General features: G+C 39.5%; 1 protein-coding gene across 2 annotated transcripts in view; it reads left to right on the forward strand.

Annotated features, from left to right (window-relative positions):
* Positions 1-4,171: 4,171 nt before the first annotated feature.
* Positions 4,172-18,219, forward strand: part of NAB1 (NGFI-A binding protein 1) — a 64,842-nt gene continuing 50,794 nt past the window's right edge. For both annotated transcript variants that reach the window (XR_014027625.1, XM_081336881.1), the window contains exons 1-2: positions 4,172-4,325; positions 14,700-15,533. Coding sequence is in view for 1 of the 2 variants with exons in the window: in XM_081336881.1 (XP_081193007.1) it covers positions 14,715-15,533 (819 nt within the window). In the remaining variant the exon portion in view is untranslated. The remainder of the gene's footprint in view (positions 4,326-14,699; positions 15,534-18,219) is intronic.

Below are 18,219 nucleotides of genomic sequence, written 5' to 3' on the forward strand. Positions count from 1 at the left end.
CCCCTGGCCTATGCCATGGGTGTGGCCTCAGCCATGTTCTCTGAACATGGACAGAAATGTAGTGACCATCATCTATGATTCTTCCAGAGGCTATCCCATAGACTGTCAGGTGCAAGACCCTGCTTGCTAGGTGGGGCTCTAGGGTACAGTTGGGATTCTTGCTATTGTGCCAACCTCCAGGCTGCATCACTATTTTCCTGAGCTACTTGATTCCATGGCCAGGTTGGTGGTGGCGTTCCCTTGGTCTATGGTCCCAGTGAAGCTTAGCAGGTCCTTTGTCCACGTGAACAGGAGTTTTGTTAATGAACTCACTGCTTCATGGGGTGCTCTATAAATGACAGATTGTATTAATTGTTGGAATATATTTGACATTATTCTATTTAAATCCAGTTAATGAAAATGGTCGTTTTCTCTCTTCTCAAGAGGAATGTTTTTCAGATAATGTTGCAACTTTACTGTCCCATGAACATTTCTGTTTTAATTGGAGGGTGGTGACTATGACTTATACCAGATTAATATAATAGGATATTCAGAAACAAAATTAGGAAGAGTTGTAAGAAGCAACAGCAGTTAAAAAAGATACTGGAACTTGCACAAATAATTGAAAGATACAATACAGAAATAGGCACAAGCTTGAAAAAATGGCATAAAACAAAGGTCCCCAACCCCCGGTCCGTGGACCAATACTGGTCTGCCCAAACAAGCAAAGCCCTATCTGCGAGATGCAGGCAGTACACAAAATCACGCCCCCCTCCGGTCCGCGGAAAAACCTGTCTCCACGGAACCAGTCCCTGGTGTCCAAAAGATGGGGATCTTTGGCATAAAATATTATTTGGGGTGTAACATAACCACAAAACCTTTAGTCTGTTGCTATCATCTGACCCTTTAATTTAAGATGAAATCTCACTGTGCAATTTCAGACATGTGCTATAAATGTATACATTGTTGGACAAAGTGCTTGAATTCATCGTCTGAAAACATTTAAAAGACAAGAAGCAGAGGGTTACAGGGGAAAGGAAGAAGGGGCTGCTTCTCTACTTTTCTTTAGGCAAGAAGAATTAGGAATTCACTTTTGAATAGTCCTGGGCACCCTCTTATGTCTATTTTCTGGGAATAAACACTACTGGTATTTATTACCGGTACTTGCATGAACATACAGAATACATTTTCATTAATTTGCAGAGATACAAATGCTCAGAATAGAAGCAATTGAAGTATCTTTAGGAAGTATCTTTAGGAAGAGCTCAATACACATGAAGGCCAAACCAGCAGGTAAGTTAATCAAGGAAAGCTCTTGGAAACAACAATGACTATAGAAAAAAGAAGCAACTGAATACAAATTTGCTCATTGGAAGAACAAGCCAATGAAGAGTCAATACTTGAAAGATAGAGAAGGAAAAGCTGACCCAAAAAAACACAAAAGCCCGGAGTTGGTTAAGATCAGGAGTGTTAAAAGAAAGAAGGTAAAAGGTAAAGGTTCCCCCGCACATGCATGCTAGTTGTTTCTGACTCTAGGGGCCGGTACTCATCTCCGTTTCAAAGTCGAAGAGCCAGCGCTTGTCCGAGGACGTCTCCGTGGTCATGTGGCCGGCATGACTAGACGCCAAAGGTGCACGGAACACTGTTACCTTCCCACTGTAGTGGTCCCTATTTTTCTACTTGCATTTTTACGTGCTTTCGAACTGCTAGGTTGGCAGAAGCTGGGACAAGTAACAGATGCTCACTCTGTTACGCGGCACTCGGGATTCGACCCGCCAAATTGCCGTAACCCACGGAGCCACTGCATCCCTTAAAAGAAAGAAACTGATGGCTTTATTCTAGCAGCTCAAGAACAAGCTTTGCCAACTAATCGCATGAAGGTGAAAATTCAACGTGTAACAAATAACAGCAAATTGTCAACTTTAGGGTAAAACAACTGACCATTTGATCAGTGGCTGCAGTCAAATTTTACTAACTGACCCCAAGTAGCATGACTCACCTTGCCAGAATTCTTCATTGGAAACTTTGCTCCAGCTTTGAATTTGAATGCAGTAAAAACTATTGGGACCATCAAGTTGAGAATGTTTTTGGATAACGAGTGGTTAAAGATCTTCTGGGACTTTAAGCTCCACATAGACCAGGGGTCTTCAAACTTGGCCCTTTTATGACTTGTGGACTTCAACTCCCAGAATTCCTCTGCCAGGCACGCTGGCTGAGGAATTCTGGGAGTTAAAGTCCACAACTCATAAAAGTGCCAGGTTTGAAGACCCCTGACATAGACAGGCATCTTATTCATAACATGTCTGATATCAGTTATTGAAAAGAAGAACGTCTGGTTCATTGATAATGCTCTGCCGGGGTGTGTGTGTGGATGCTAGGATTGATGAAAAATAATTGGGAAAAATTATGAAACACCGGGGCTTGCAGACTGAAGTTGAACACTTATGGAAAAAGAAATCCATTGTTATAACCAACCGAGACCAATAAAGGACTTTTTTTTTATATCTGGAAATATTGAATTTTATCAGATCAGAGCACCCTAATTTTACAAAAACAAAAAAACAAAAAAAACCCAACAACAAACACCTTGCTTGGAACTGCCTAGTTTCTTAAACGCTCCCTTAATCATTCTTACGCCGTTGGTTAGGACTCAAATTATGAAGTTTCTACCAAATCTTTTTTTTAATATATTTTATTAAATTTATTATTTAAAAACATTGGACACGGTACAAACGGACTGACAAACCTTCTTGTCTACAATATTCATATATATATATATATATATATATATATATATATATATATATATATATATATATATATATATATATATATATATATATATATATATATATATATATATATATATATATATATATATATATATATATATATATATATATATATATATATATATATATATAATCTAAAATACACTTAAATACACTTAAGATACAAATCAGTTAAGTATAATACAATACTTAGGACAATGAACCAGTCTGTAAGACCTAATAGAGACCTTCCTTTTGTTCCCGCCAAAGATAAAATTTATTCCAAATTCTGTAGTAATCTGATTGATCTTTATTTTTAAATTCCAAAGTTAATTTATCCATTTCTGCGCATTCCCAAATTTTCCTAATTACCTCATTTTCTACTGGGATTTCATTCCTTTTCCAGTTTTGAGCAAATGGCATTCTTGCTGCTGTAATAATGTGAACCATCAGATACAACTCTTCTTTAGGGCATTTCTCTTTTGTTATGCCTCTTTTAGGACTCGGAATTATGAAGTTTCTACCAAATCTGAAAAGATTGCGAAGCTAACTATAGATTGCCCGCACCAAATAATAACAGCCCTGAAAATAAACCCCCATGAGGAAGCTGCGGTTCTCGCTGGGGACGTGACGCAACGCGGGCATCCCAAGGCCTGGCCCCAAAAATTGAAATTTGTCGCCCTGCCAAGTTGTTGAACGAGCCCACACCCTCCCCCACCCCCCCCCAATCGACCTCCCTCGCCGAGGCCCCTCCCCAGAAGCCGGGCGTCCTTTTCCCCTCGCTCAGGGGTCGGCAACCTCGGCTCTTTTATGACTCGTGGACTTCAACTCCCAGAATTCCTGAGCCAGCGTAGCTGGCTCAGGAATTCTGGGAGTTGAAGTCCACGAGTCATAAAAGAGCCGAGGTTGCCGACCCCTGCCCTCGCTGAACCCCCAAAAGCCCTCCAGCGCTCCGGGCCTGCGGCGTTGCCCGCCGCTCCCTCCTTCGCCGGCACACCCACGGGCCCCGCCTCCCCCTCGCTCGGCTGCCGAGCGCTTCCTTCGGGGCGGCCGCCTTCTGTTCCCGGCGGCAAAGCTAAGAGCCGCCGAGCCAGGATCAGCCGCCGCCGCCGCCGCCACTGCCGCCGCCCCCGGCTTCGCGCTGCCCACGCCAGGATCTGCGTCACGCGGCCGCGAGTGGGAAGGAGGAGCAGGAGAGCCGAGCAGGCGGGAGCAAGAACGGAATCTCCCCATGTGACGGCGCGGGAGGGGGGGGGCCTTGGATGCGCAGGCAGAAGAGAAGGCAAAGAGGCGGCGGCGGTGGAGGAGGAGGCGGAGGCTGCTGCTGCTGCTCCCGCCGCCGCCAGAGCGGCAGCCATTCCCGCGCTTCGGGCGTGCGCGGGTCAGAAGCGGAGCCCGGGTGGCGGAAGCAAGCGCACCCACCGATGGCAAGGGAAAAGCTTGGCCGCAGGCGAGGGGGACTTCGGCCGTAACTTCTAGACCGACCTCCTCCCCGGCTGGGAAAAGGACCCGGAGGCTGAGGCAGAGAGCAGCCACCGCGCGGCTGCGGCTGCTAAGAAGTCCCGGAGAGAAGAAGTAAGGACGGGGACTCTTCACCTTGAGGCTGTGCGATCGCACGGGAGTTTCCAGGCGGCGGCGGTGGCTTTCCTTCGCTCCGCAGGCGTGGGGCGGCGCAGTCGGGAGGCTCGAGCGGCGTAGCCTTCCTTCGGCGCCGCCTGCGCGCTTTTTCTCTCTCTCTCTCTCCGGGGCTGGGTTGCTTGCCGTTTTGCGCGCCTTTCAGAAAGGCTGCAGCCAGGGCCCGGCACCCACTGAGCTCCGGGTCGTCGGCGTGCGCGGGAGGGTTTCGCCTGGCATCTTGCGAAACGGCGTTGCAGGAGAGGGGCGGGGGGGGAGAGAAAAAAAAAGGAAAAAGAAAGCCCTTTCGAAGCGAAACTGCGTCCGCCCTTGCAAACTGTAGCGAAATCGGTGCCGACGGGCTCGTTACGGTCTGCTCTGGAAGGGAGCAGCACGAACCTCGCAGATCTCGTGTTCGGTTGTTGTGTTTTTTAGGTCGCCAACCTTACCTTGTGGGTAAAGCTTCGGGTTGATCGCCGGAGCTCGGAATAGAGGGGGGTGGGGTGGGGGGGGGGCGGAACCCGGTGGCTTCGGGCTTTTTCAAACTGAACGAGCCGTCTTAAAAAATTCAGCGCCCCTTCCCGCAGCCCGATCTTGCGCGCCTTGGCAAACTTGGCGCGGCTGCTCCTAACTCGCTCCGAAGTCAGCGGCCAGGGTTTGAAAAGGCGCGTATCGGCTTTGGCGCAGGTGGGATTAAAAAAAACCAAAACCCGCTTCAAAGTTAGACGGTACTCTCTGAAGGCGTGAACGCGGGATACCTGCACGGGTAAACCAGTGTTTCCCAACCTTAGGAACTTGAAGATGCGTGGACTTCAACTCCCAGAATTCCCCAGCCAGCATAGCTGGCTGGGGAATTCTGGGAGTTGAAGTCCACGCATCTTCAAGTTCCTAAGGTTGGGAAACGCTGGGGTAAACCATCCGCGCGCGTGTCGCTTAAGCCGGGCTCGCATCTCGGAAGCGAAACTGACGGGGACAGACGGCGGCCTGTCTTGAAACCAGGTCGCGATCCTCTCTACGCCTTTACCTGGGAGCAAGTGCCAGGGAGGCTAGTGGGGCTTCCTTTCTAAGTTGAGTAGGTGTACGGGCAGAGTTCACGTTTGTTAAGAGGGGGGGAAAAGGGGCGAACGGAACATAGAAGCGGGCTGTTTGCACTGCTCCCTGCGCTGCGGTTGGTTCCCGCTGCTGTAGATTGCCGGAAGGAGAGCGAGGATGCGTGGGTGGGTGGGTGGCGTGTGGATAATTCCCAGAGAAATCCAGTGCAAAAGAAAAAAGAAAAAAGAATAAGGGGTGAGAGCGTGGGCGGAAAGTACTGAAACATCCTTGCATTGTCTTCGATTAAAAGTTGGGAGAGATGGTATGCAATCCAAACGTTGCAAAAGAGGGAATGCTTTTACAGCGTTAAGTGTACGGTATAGATAAGGGTGTCCTTGTCTAGGATGGCAATAAACATTTGATTTGATAGGGATAGCTAATCTTAGTTATTTGCCGACCGGATTAATTGTTTTAATAGCTTTGAACATCTTAACAATTAGGAAACCTATCTTCCCGATATATATATATATGTGTGTGTGTGTGTGTGTGTGTGTGTATGTATATATATGGATCTTTGGTCATTCGGGTTTTCCCCCACGTAGAATTGAAGGTGTAAGAGCAACGTTTCGACATACAAACACCCGCGAAAACCTCAGAAAACATATATTTGAAGAACATCTTTAATTCAGTTTTAAAACTTTAGTTCGACTATCAGTAGCGTACTCAGATATTTTTCAACAGGGATGGTAATACATCCTGTCTCCTTGCAAATCAAAGCTAACATAGAATGCTTTCTTGAGAAGATTCTGGTTTGCTGTTATTGGGTTTTTTGCCCTCTTCCCTTAAGTGTTTGGAGCCATAGAACAACCAAAAGTGTGAGAAAAAATGATACATACAATTCAGCTTTTCAATTTAGGAGGTCTTATTTACGTTTGAACATTTGTATACTTTGAGTATCTGAAATATTTTAAGATAGGAACTCTTGGATATATCACCGAATTATATTCGTAGTCTCATATTTGAGGAAATTGGTAGGCAATTGATATTTGAGCTGTATGTATGTATGTGCACATACACGGATAAATATAGAAAGATTACTGTATATGCAGTTTGCAAAAACTAATGCAAACTTGGTAGCTGATTGAAGCAGTATGATTAATTTTAAAGATCTCTGTAGAATTAGCAGTACATCTTAAATTTGTTTCATCCTGTTCACATTGATTTCATTTGCTGAAAGAATCTTTTTTTCTGCTGAATAGCTTGCTAGTTTGTTGGGAGGGGGAACACTGGTGGAACCCAGATCTAAATAGGTGGCTCTTTGGAAGTAAGCTGTGTTAATTAGGTTTTGTGTGTGGGGGGGGGGAATGGATGAGGACGAGTTTAGCAATAAGATGTCAGTGTCATTGTCAGTTTCAAGGCTAAAAGTCCTTACATTGATAGCCATCCACTTGCAATATTTCATACAAAAATATGAGGCTGCAGAAAGGTTGTTAAAATATATAGCTGCTAATATTGTGGAAAATAAACAACTGTCCAAAGCATAGTTACTTTAAAGAGATCTTTTGGAGACACACGCTTGTGCTGAAATCAATATTTTTGGAAAATTCTCTTGGGAGATAATTACTCTTTTAATGTGAGAGGTCTGAGCTAGCTAGTGCTAGGGTAGTAAAGCCAAAAAATGGCTGTGGGGAAATATTACTGTGTTTTTCTTTGCATCTTTTCCTTCTGAAATAGGTTCAGCTCATTTTTATGGAGAAATTCATTCATTTGTATAGAACCTCATTGGTATAGGATTGGGAAAGCAGTCAACAAGTAGGATTTTTCATTGTTAAAGTTTGGAATTTGCTCTCATTTCTGTGGTAGAACCAAGAAATATTTACTGGCATTTGATATCTAAATGTATCAAGTGGAGTCTAACCACAACAATCCTATATTAAGCTTTTGCTTTCTGCCCACTTATATAAAAATCTGTGTCACTTAAGCTATTGCTGTTAAGTTTTGCTTGTTATTCTTCTGTAGAACTTAAGTTTCCTAACTAAAGAGGGAGAAGTGAGCTAAATTAAAATGGAAGGGTAACTTCAATTTGTCAAATAACACCTGAACAAGCCTTGGGAGGGGGCGAAGAATACAAAATATTTCTCTGTTTTGTTTCTTTCCCATCTCTCTGCCCTCAGTCATTCATACTACAGATGGAACGGAGGAGAAGCTGATCTGAAATATCTTAAGGATGCAAAAGATTTGCTGCTAGAACACACTGAAGACTGATGCTTTAATGTTAGCTTCTTTTTGTGGAGTTTGGGGTCAGAATTTACCTTTTCAAAGAAAAAAAAATCTTTTTAGTGGTATTTTCTTTCTGAACTTTGATGGCAAATTTTCTAGAATTTGAAACAGCATTGCTTGCCACCACGAAAGATTTAGAAGGCTGATTAATGTACATTCATCCCACTGTTAGCAACCCACACCAAGAGTTCTCCTTCTCTATAATTCGCCCACATGAGCCACATCGCAGCAGAAATGCCTCCTCCCTCCAATTTTCACACACAACATGCAAGTACCTTTATTTCCCACAGTCAGTTTTTGGCTGAAAGAATTTTTTTTTAAAGGTCATCCTAGATGTCTTGAGATAGGATTGGTGGGAAGATCTCATCCCTTCATGTGATAAAAAGCAAGTGTTTCTACCACTTATTGGTTAGATAGCTCCTACCTGTCTTTCTGCAACGATCTACAGAACCTGGGAAGTCCCCACTTAACGCTTTTAACTTTGGAATAGCCATGTATAGGACAGTACTGTCAGAATGTTACTACAGCATTTGTGTTATTTAGTTTTATTAATATTTGTCTTGTAGTGGTTGATCTGATCTGATTGATCCTTATGCTTGATAGTCTGATTTAGACTATTGCTTCAGATTTTTGCTCCTAACCCTATTTTTGCTGTTGCCTCTCAAAACCAGTAGAAAGACAACATAATTAACAGTAAAATGGAAGCCATAAAACATCATACAAATTGGGTAAAAGTCGGTATGAATTATTTCATCGGGAGGAAACTACTAAAAATATCTCAAAGACTTGTTCTGCCTACTGTACTTTTGTGTGTGTGTGTGTGTGTGTGTGTGAGAGAGAGAGAGAGAGAGAGAGAGTTTTTCCCCCCAAAAGGCTTGGTTTGACAGTAGGATAAGCAGCGCATGCATGTAAGAGTTTATCACTTTTAGTGTCTCTAAGGATTCAAGCAATTTTTTAAAAGCTGCTTACAGTATAAAATGGTGCTTGAGGTCATGTGAATAATGTATAACTGATAAAAGAGGTGGGGTTGGGTTCCCCCCCCCATTCTCAGAAAATTTCAGAAAAGCTGCAAGGGCAAGTTTTTATTTATGCCCCTCTTGTGTTACAGCTTTTCCTAGATCTGTCCTACCTTTATTTTGCAAGGTGTCTTAAATGGGGAAGCCTGGAATACAGACTTTTGCTTGTGGTCCCTTATTAGGAATTTGGGAATCTGTGTAATCATTTCTAGTGCCAGGTAAAAATCTTTATGCCTGGAAATTTAAATAGAATTGCCTTCTTTTGGATCAGCAGAAATATTCAGCATCCAGGCAGCAGCTAAAGATAGGAGCCTGTTGCTCTTTTGAATGTGTTTTTTCTCTTCATGCAGTAATGTGTGAAAAGAATTTGGATGACAGCTAATTCACATGTGCATGTAACATACTTAATTGTTGATTATCAGTGAATCCTGTCATTGACTGGTTGACAGGCGTTGCTCTTGAGATGAAAGTGTAGGTCTACTGTGCTTGTAGATTGTAGGTTTCTTTCGAGCACTTTGCAGTTTAGAACACAACTGCAGAATACTGCTTAGGTTCAAACAGTGAATGCTTTTGTGCTTCAGAGCAGGCGATGAATGGTTCACCATGGGGTTTCCACTGTCAGCCCTATATCTAACAAAGATGATTCAGTCATGCACAATCTTCACTGCAGCTATCAATAGTTATGTGAGGCATCTCGGCACAGCTTCTTCCTTGGTGTCTTGGCAGCTCCATCTGCTCTGAGTCAACCACTGGTAGAGATTTGGTTCCCAGGATGACTGTGGTCGTGGCGTGGCACAGCTTGACATTCCTGCAGTCATCCTTCCTCACTTATTGTACACCTTCCTCCTTTTCCATCAAGAAACTTTGGGTGAATCACAGAGGTAGGCTGGTGGCGTCATGAAATGAGGTAAATGATTATTTGATGTGTTAAATAAGAGAAGTGGGCCCTTGGTGGTTAACCTTCCAAGGTTCCAAAGGGAATCTTGATCAATTCTTTTCTCTATTTAAAATTCTGAATTGGAACAACAACCTAGCTTTGGATTTATTAACCAAAAAAATGTATTGCCAAAAATGCTGTTTAGCCATATTATACATACTAAAAGGTAGGCCTGAATCTAGAAAAGACAGAACAACAACTCTACAATGCATATGATTCTTGCAGTGCGATAGCCAACAGTTATCATGAAGTCTACAACACACCTCCGTAGTATCTTGCTGGACTCCCAAATTAGTAGAAATCAATTTTAAAGTAAGAACTTACTTCAAATCCAGGCAGTTCTCATTTAACATCTACTTATTCAGCGCTGAATAAGTAGTAGTTACAACCAGCCTTCAGAGTTCTGGTCATTACAATGTCTGGCCTGCAATTTTTATGTCATAGTGAGCTGCAAACACATGGTTGTAATTTTCAGCAATCCCTGTGAGCTTCCCACAAGCAACATTCACAGGGAAGCCGGCAGAAAGTTGGAAGTCCCAGTCATGTGCAATCCTTGCTTAACTATGTGTGTGGTCCTTACTTAACTATGGCAACCACGAATGCTGGAACTGCCATTGCTAAGCAGTGCGGTCACGTGACACTACAACCCCATTACTTAGTAGTGGCAAGTCCGGTCCCAGTTGCCATCATAAAATCAAACATTATCTGTAGCCCAAATTTCATCAAATGAGCAAATGTAGTTTGATTTTTAAAAAAAAACAAAACAACCCTCACCATCTTGCAAAATCATCAGCCATTAATCAGCATGACCAGTGGCTGAGATCACTTATCGTTGAGCAGTCTGGTGTACTGGTTGAGATAACTGGTTTGGGACAGGGACAATTTTTGAACATGGTACTTTGCTAGATAATGTTGGCTCAGTCACTCTCTCAGCCAACATACTTCATAGCACTGTGAGTACAAGGAGTAATTGAGAGGAGTCTGTGACTTTGAGCTCCAAAAAGAAAGGCACTTTAAAATCAAATGATGTAGATTATTTGGTTTATGCTCTGGGTCAAATTTACCACAGTGATATAGGTAGTCCTCAACTTACAAACACAAGCGAGCCCCAAATTTCTGTGGCTAAGTGAGATATCTGTTAAGTGAGTTTTACCCCATTTTAGGACCTTTCTTGCCACAATTGTTAAGTGAATCACTGCGGTTATTAAATTGGTAACATGGTTGTGAAGTGAATCTGGCTTCCCCATTGACTTTGCTTGTCAGAAGGTCTCAAAAGGGGATCACATGACCTTGGGAGCCTGCAACTCATAAATATGAGTCAGTTGTCAAGCATCTGAATTTTGATCATGTGACCATGGGGATGCTGCAACGGTCACAATTTATTCACTTCTTCAGTAGCCTTCAGCCAAGAGATGTGTATAGTTATTATTGCACACTTTAAAAAATGCATCTGTAATTTAATTGTCTCTTTCCTAATTTCTAATCCTTTAATCATTTTATCTTTTCGGATTATTCTTGTGAGTACTTCTAAAGAAAGAATGAATAACAAAGGAGATAGTGGACAGCCTTGTCTCGTACCTTTTTGTATTTGAATGCTATTTGTTAATTCTCCGTTTATAATTACTTTTGCCTCTTGCTTGGAATAGATTGCTTTAAACATATTTATAAATTTTTCTCCGAATTCCATCTGTTTGAGTTGAGTCAACATAAAATTCCATTTGACATTATTAGATGTGTGGATAAAAATTAAAAAATTTAATTATATAAAAATTCCCAATTGGCTATCTATATTAGAGATTTTTATGCACCCCAAATTTATAAATCTAGGAAGTGTAGTTACATATAAAGATCTTTTAGATGAAAATGGAGACCTGAAAACAAGGAAAAGATTATCAGAAGATGGTGTAGAGTTGGAATGGTGGGCATACTTACAAATACAGTCACGATACAGAAAAGATAAAAAAGAACCAGGGATAAAATTAGAGCATACACAATTAGATAAAATTCTTCTAGGAACAGAAGATCGATTGATAAAAAAGATATACCAATATTTATTAGAACAGGATTTATTAGAAGAACAGGTAAAAGAAACAATGTTAACCTGGAGTAAAAATTTTGGTTATAATATTGACTTAGATAATTGGCAATTACTATAGGAGAGAAATAGGAGGTTAACGCTAGCCACCTCCTATAAAGAGAATTTGTACGAGATGTTTTATAGATGGCATCTTCCCCCTACAAGGTTAGCAAAAATAGATAAAAAAAAGCTCACCAATGTGCTGGAAATGCAGAAGGCTTCCCGGGACTTATCATCATATGTGGTGGGAATGTTCAGAAGCAAAACATTTTTGGCAGCGGATTAAAAATTGGTTGGAAGAAATATTACGACAAAAAATTGATTTAAAACCAGAATTTTTTTTATTAGGGATTATTAACGATAATTTTAGTAAAGCATCTCTCTACTTATTAGTACATATCTTAACAGCAGCAAGACTGGCATATGCCCAAAAATGGAAAAGAAAGGAAATACCCACTGAAGAAGAAATAATAGATAAAATTTTATCCTGCGCTGAAATGGACAGGTTAACCCTAGAGATCAAAAATAACGAAACGGAGTATTATGAAATTTGGCAAAATTTGTACAATTGGTTAGAATTAAGGAGGATCGCTGAGATGAACATTGTTTGATCGGTTGATAATGTAAGGACCTTTTATTAGCATCTATATAATGGACATAACTGAAAGATACGTAAATATAACGCTGAGGACTGAATGACAGTTTACTAAAAACAAACGACAGATCTTATATGTACTTTTTTATATATTTTGTCCTGTTATAGATTGTATTTTAGGTTTTTGTTATTTGTTTTCTGTAACATAAGATAATACTAATAGTAGTGTTATAGCTAGGGAAGTTGAATCATGTCCACTTTTGTTTTTAAATGTATATTTAATAAAATTTTCTAAAAAAAAAAGAATGCATCTGTAAAAGGCCGTATTTTCTCTTCTGTAGTTGGTTTTGAATCAAATAGGAACAAGAAATAGGAACAGGGTGTGAGGTTGCATTAAGTCTGATTTAAATGGCCTTAGATTTGAGCAGATTTTAGCCTCCACTTTAATTCATATTTGGAAGATCCATGAATGTGAATGACAGTTCTTCTTTTCAACAGTAGAACCCATGAAATGAGACATTTTGATCCATTTTAAATGAATGTCTGCACAAAGCTAAATTTGCTCTAATGATAAAGTTCTCCATGTTGTACCTCTAATACTATGTATGTACTATTAATAAAAGTCCTCTGTATTAAATTATTTCTCTTCACAAAATGCAGGAATGAAAGCTAGAATGAAAATACATTATTTGCTCTTTCATAATCTGAGCAATTCCCCTCTGTATTTAAAAATCATACAATCAAATACATATTAAATCTTATTGTGTTATGTATTCCTTGCCTCAAAGCCTATTTAATTAAATGGAATTTGTTACCAGATGAAAGCCTTATTTTATATATAAGTGTGTTTAGATTTAATCTTACCAGGGTTTAAATAATGTGACACTTAGACCTATGATCTTTATCCATCAGAAAGAAGTTGAATCTGGTATTAGTGTCTTATAAATTTCTTTGGTTTCATTAACGTTTGTGACTGTTTTGAAGGCTTTTTGGAATTCTTCATTTTTCTGTATTTAGATAAGGCTTTATTTAATTAGCTGATTAGGAGAAATGGATGGGAAAAGGCTAATCTGTTACAATTGTTTCTCTTCACTTTATAAACTAATAATTTTTTATTTTTCAATTTTCACCTCTTACCTCCAAGTGGCAACCGGTTTATAGGGGAAGGTACTTGAAGTAGTAGTTCACTGCTGCATACAGAACTGTAGGTATACAAACAGAACATTTATCACTCCTAATTAGATGATTGAGCATTTATTTTTAATGTCATATTTAAAAACCACCTATCTCCCTCACAGAGGGAGTTTAAATAAATCTTTTCAAACATTGGTTATGGAAAGTGAAACAGCTCTTTGGGAAACTGGAATTAATATTTTGGAGATTATTGAGAATTCTGGAATGTTTTATATGGTTATACAGTAATCTAGTGGAGCTGTATCACAGTTGAATATAAAGTGAAGGTAAGGGAAAGATCCTCTTGGCTTCTAGAATGTTTGTTTAATTTATAGATTATATTTATATAGTTGACCATCTCATAGAATGTGACTCTGGACAGCGTCCAGACTGCCATAAAGTAATACTAAAACAATGCCATTAAAGTACTGATGTTTTTATTAACATCAATAATAGCAAAAGCTAAGGCTAAGCGAAAATGTTAAATTTTATGAACAGTGGAGCAATCTTAGGCGATCACAGCAACCCTTGAAGTTACAGTTTATACATTACTTTTATTACCTTTACCTGATGTATTTTGGCAAGTTATTTATATTTTACAAACAATAGATCAGAAATACAAGTAGGGAAAAAAACCCTTTATGTTCCAGTCTATGAGATGTCCTTTTCCATAATAATAGCTTTTATTGTATACTTAGGGACCATACCTATTGTTAGATATTACGGTTGTGCAAATCCTTTGAAAGATTGAATCTTCCTTTGTATCAGTAAAGCAATCGTGTCATTTTCCAGGTTTGTATGTGGTTGTTTCATAAGCTGCTGTTAGCTGGCTCTGCGGGTGTGTGCATACATAACCATTACATGAACAAGTATGCAAATAGAGCTGAGAACAATTTATGAAGTGGCTGCAGGAGTCTGGAAAAATACATATCTGCTTTAATGAGACACTTCACCATTTTTGAAAGATTTGCACAGCCCTGTTGGATACCACCTCTAAAGCATGCTTTAGATTAGGTTTTATCTTGTTATTCTTATGAATTCCCTTCAGAGATGGGAAATTGAGACATCAATTTGTCTAATGCTACTTGGTCAGTTCAGCAGTACTTTAAGCAGCTCCCAATCTAGTCGTCTGCTATACCCTCCCATAAAGAATGTGTTTATTTTGAATAAAAAAGTATATCTGGAAATTGGTATTAATTTGGTTGCTCTTCTACTTCTTTTGCAGGGCATTGGGTCCACAATGGCCACAGCTTTGCCCAGAACCCTTGGTGAATTGCAGCTTTATCGCATCCTGCAGAAAGCCAATCTCTTGTTCTATTTTGATGCCTTCATTCAGCAAGGAGGGGATGACGTTCAGCAGTTGTGTGAGGCAGGTGAAGAAGAGTTTCTTGAGATCATGGCCTTGGTTGGCATGGCTAGCAAACCTCTTCATGTCCGAAGGCTTCAGAAAGCTTTGAGAGACTGGGTCACAAATCCAAGCCTTTTTAACCAGCCTCTCACCTCATTACCAGTCAGTAGCATTCCAATATATAAGCTACCTGAAGGATCGCCAACTTGGTTGGGAATATCCTGCAATAGTTACGAACGGAATAGTAGTACCCGGGAGCCTCATGTGAAGATTCCAAAATGTGCCGCCACAACGTGTGTTCAGAGTGTGAGTCCTGGCAAATCTGATGGAGTGGGGAATTTGGTACCGCCAAACAGTAGCGAACAAAGACTGTGGCAAGGGCACCATGGAACGGAAAGTGAGCAGAGCCTTTCCCCTGCTGATATTGGTTCTCCACCTTCACCAAAGGATAGCACAGAAACTTTGGATGCAGCTGCAGCTTTGTCAGTCACTGAGTGTGTGGAACGCATGGTTTCCACTCTCCCCAAAAGTGACTTGAATGAAGTGAAAGAAATGCTGAAAATCAATAAAAAACTGGCCAAGATGGTTGGTCATATCTTTGAAATGAATGATGAGGACCCTCACAAAGAAGACGAGATTAGAAAGTACAGTGCAATATATGGCAGGTTTGACTCGAAGAGAAAAGATGGGAAACATCTCACCCTTCATGAGGTAAATTGGGGACTGATATTCTCTGCTAGCTCTTTTTCAAACACCTGAGGTTTTTTTTCACACACCCCAATCAAATTTGCTGAGGGAATATTGATACTAATCAGAATTTTATAGGCAGGAAGCACTTTCAGTACAATTTTTATAGTTGTATTATAAAAATATTTTTAACTAAACGTAATGCATTAGGTGCTTTTGTTGAGGATACATTAAAGGAAATAGTACTTGAAAATTGACTGTTCTTTGTCATTCCAGAACTTGGAATTGACAAACTGACATCTTTTGAAATCCATGTTTTCTTTGCTCCTTTTGGAAACTTCTACAATAAATTCACATTTAGATTATTTTAAGCATCTTACTTTAAAGAGAGCTTAATATAAGAAGCTTGATTAGTAAATTATCTGTTTTTAAGTGTGCTCTGAAGTTGGGTTTTTCATGCATTTAGATTAATAAAAATGTTGGTAAATGACGAAAAGATCTTCAAGAGTTTTGATTTCTTTCCAAACAGAGAACTGTTCTATTCCCAAGGAGATGGTCAACGGTTCAGGAAAATACTGTATATGTACTTTTAAATTTCATTTCATTTCAGCTGCAATTCTTTGAAACCATATGTCTGTATGTCTACAGCATTTAACCCCAATTCATTATACTTTGAAGTACCCGTTTGTATTGGATGTTGCTAAACAAGTAAAACAATTGAGTGAATGTATATGTCCAAATGTATGATAATCTTAACAATTAATGCATTTTATGTCCATTTGAGGATAAGAACTAAATATTATCTTTTGAAAAAATAAGAAAACAAATAATTGTAACTGTATCCAATAGAGTTAAATATGTCTAGATCTAATGACATTGGTGATTTTGAATATGTTCAAAATATTGTTGGGTTGTAAACAAAATTGTAAACTATTTTACATAAAAATGTTTCTTTTTCAGCCTTGGTTATTATCTTTGTGGGCACCATGTGGTGTGTGTTAAAACCCTTGAAGTTTTGATAATTTGCCTGTGTCTACTTAGCATAATTGACTTTCAAAAGCTGATTTTTTTTCCATAGTTTGTAGTATACAATTGTAGTTACTTTAATTATTTTTATTAGTAGTACATTCATTTATTAATTGGCATAAGTAGTTTATTCTGAGTTGTAACAAGTTTACTAGTTAATGATACAATTCCCTATGCATTTTCCTGGGAGCTGCATTCACTAAAGTCAGTGGAGCTGAACTTCTGACTAGACATATTGTACAGTTTTTCCTCAACTTTGGATAAGTGACAGACCAGTTTACCAGCCCTTTTGATGATTCCCTGCCCAATTCTAATTAAATTTATTATAACAGTTCTTCCATTTGTAAAAAAAATGGATATGGATAAGTTGATATGGATGCTGGACATTGATGCATATATATTTTATGTGCATGAAATGTTCTGTGGATTTGCATATATAGGGTTTTTGAATGTTGGAGATTTCATTGCTTGGATTTATAACAAATGATCAGTGTTAGGGAAAGGTTGTCAGCGGACTTTTCTTGAATTTGTTTTGTCCAAGGGATGCTTCCTGCAGTTACATCATCGTTCGTGAACAGTTATTTCAATCTGATGGGCTAAACCATTCTGTTTGTTTATGTGATCCTCATAACAAATATAGGTTATGGCAATGAAATAACAATTCAGAGCCAACAAACATTTGTTTTTCTGGTCTATATTTTTTATGGATCAGGAAACTTGAAAAATGTGCCCTATTTACTTGTTAGACATTCTTCCATCACTTCGCTTCTGAGCAACCAACCTATCAGAACTCAAGATGATTTATAATACTGCCTAGGTATGAAAAACCTAGTCTTGTGATCCTTATTTACCATAGGAAGGATAAATAAAAGTAGCTATGGAAGTAATACACAGAAGGCTTGATCTTAGGGTCTTCCCTCCCATTTGAACACCATTTCAGGTTGATTTGGAAGGATCTACAACATGGATTTCTCCTCTGTATGGGATACCATATTTCCTTACTCCCAGTATTAATGGATTTTCTCTAGTAACTTTGTTGACTTTCATTGCAAATTTGTAGGGTAGGTAGTTTTTCTGAAGCTATCTATAATCCAGTAATTTAATATGAATTTGTATAGAGAATGAGGACTTTGACTTGCAATTTCTCCCAGTGGCTTTTAACAAGCTTTCCTCTTTCATTTCCTATGATTTCCAACCATTATTTGATTTGTCCCACTACTGATGGCGTCTCTGTAGATTATTGAAAAGAACTCACCTTTCTGCATTTTAGGATCATTGTATGCTAGAAACAGAACCCATGTCTTCAAAGGTCTGTAGTTTATCAGATATGGTAGCTCAGTCTTCTTGCCTAACCTTTGTCTTTAGGAACAAAGAAACATGGATGGAATAGCTGGTGATTTCCAGTATCATGCCATGCAAAATCCTGCTATTGTAGAAATCACAATCACAATATTGATTTTATGACATGTGCGTATGTAACCAAATCTATTTAAGCAGATTCCAGGTTGTATGCTGTACAGTTTTTACAATTACAGATTGCCTCTCTTTATAAACATATGATTATCCAATATTGGGGGAAACTAGATTGATATGAACATGTAGATACAATATTTTTGAGCTGATAGCCTAAATTTCTGTCCATTTGACTGTTGGGAAAAATGTGTCTCATTCTAAATGTAGGACA

This window comes from Vipera berus, assembly GCF_964194415.1.
Source record: "Vipera berus genome assembly, chromosome: 1".
Lineage (NCBI taxonomy): Eukaryota > Metazoa > Chordata > Lepidosauria > Squamata > Viperidae > Vipera > Vipera berus.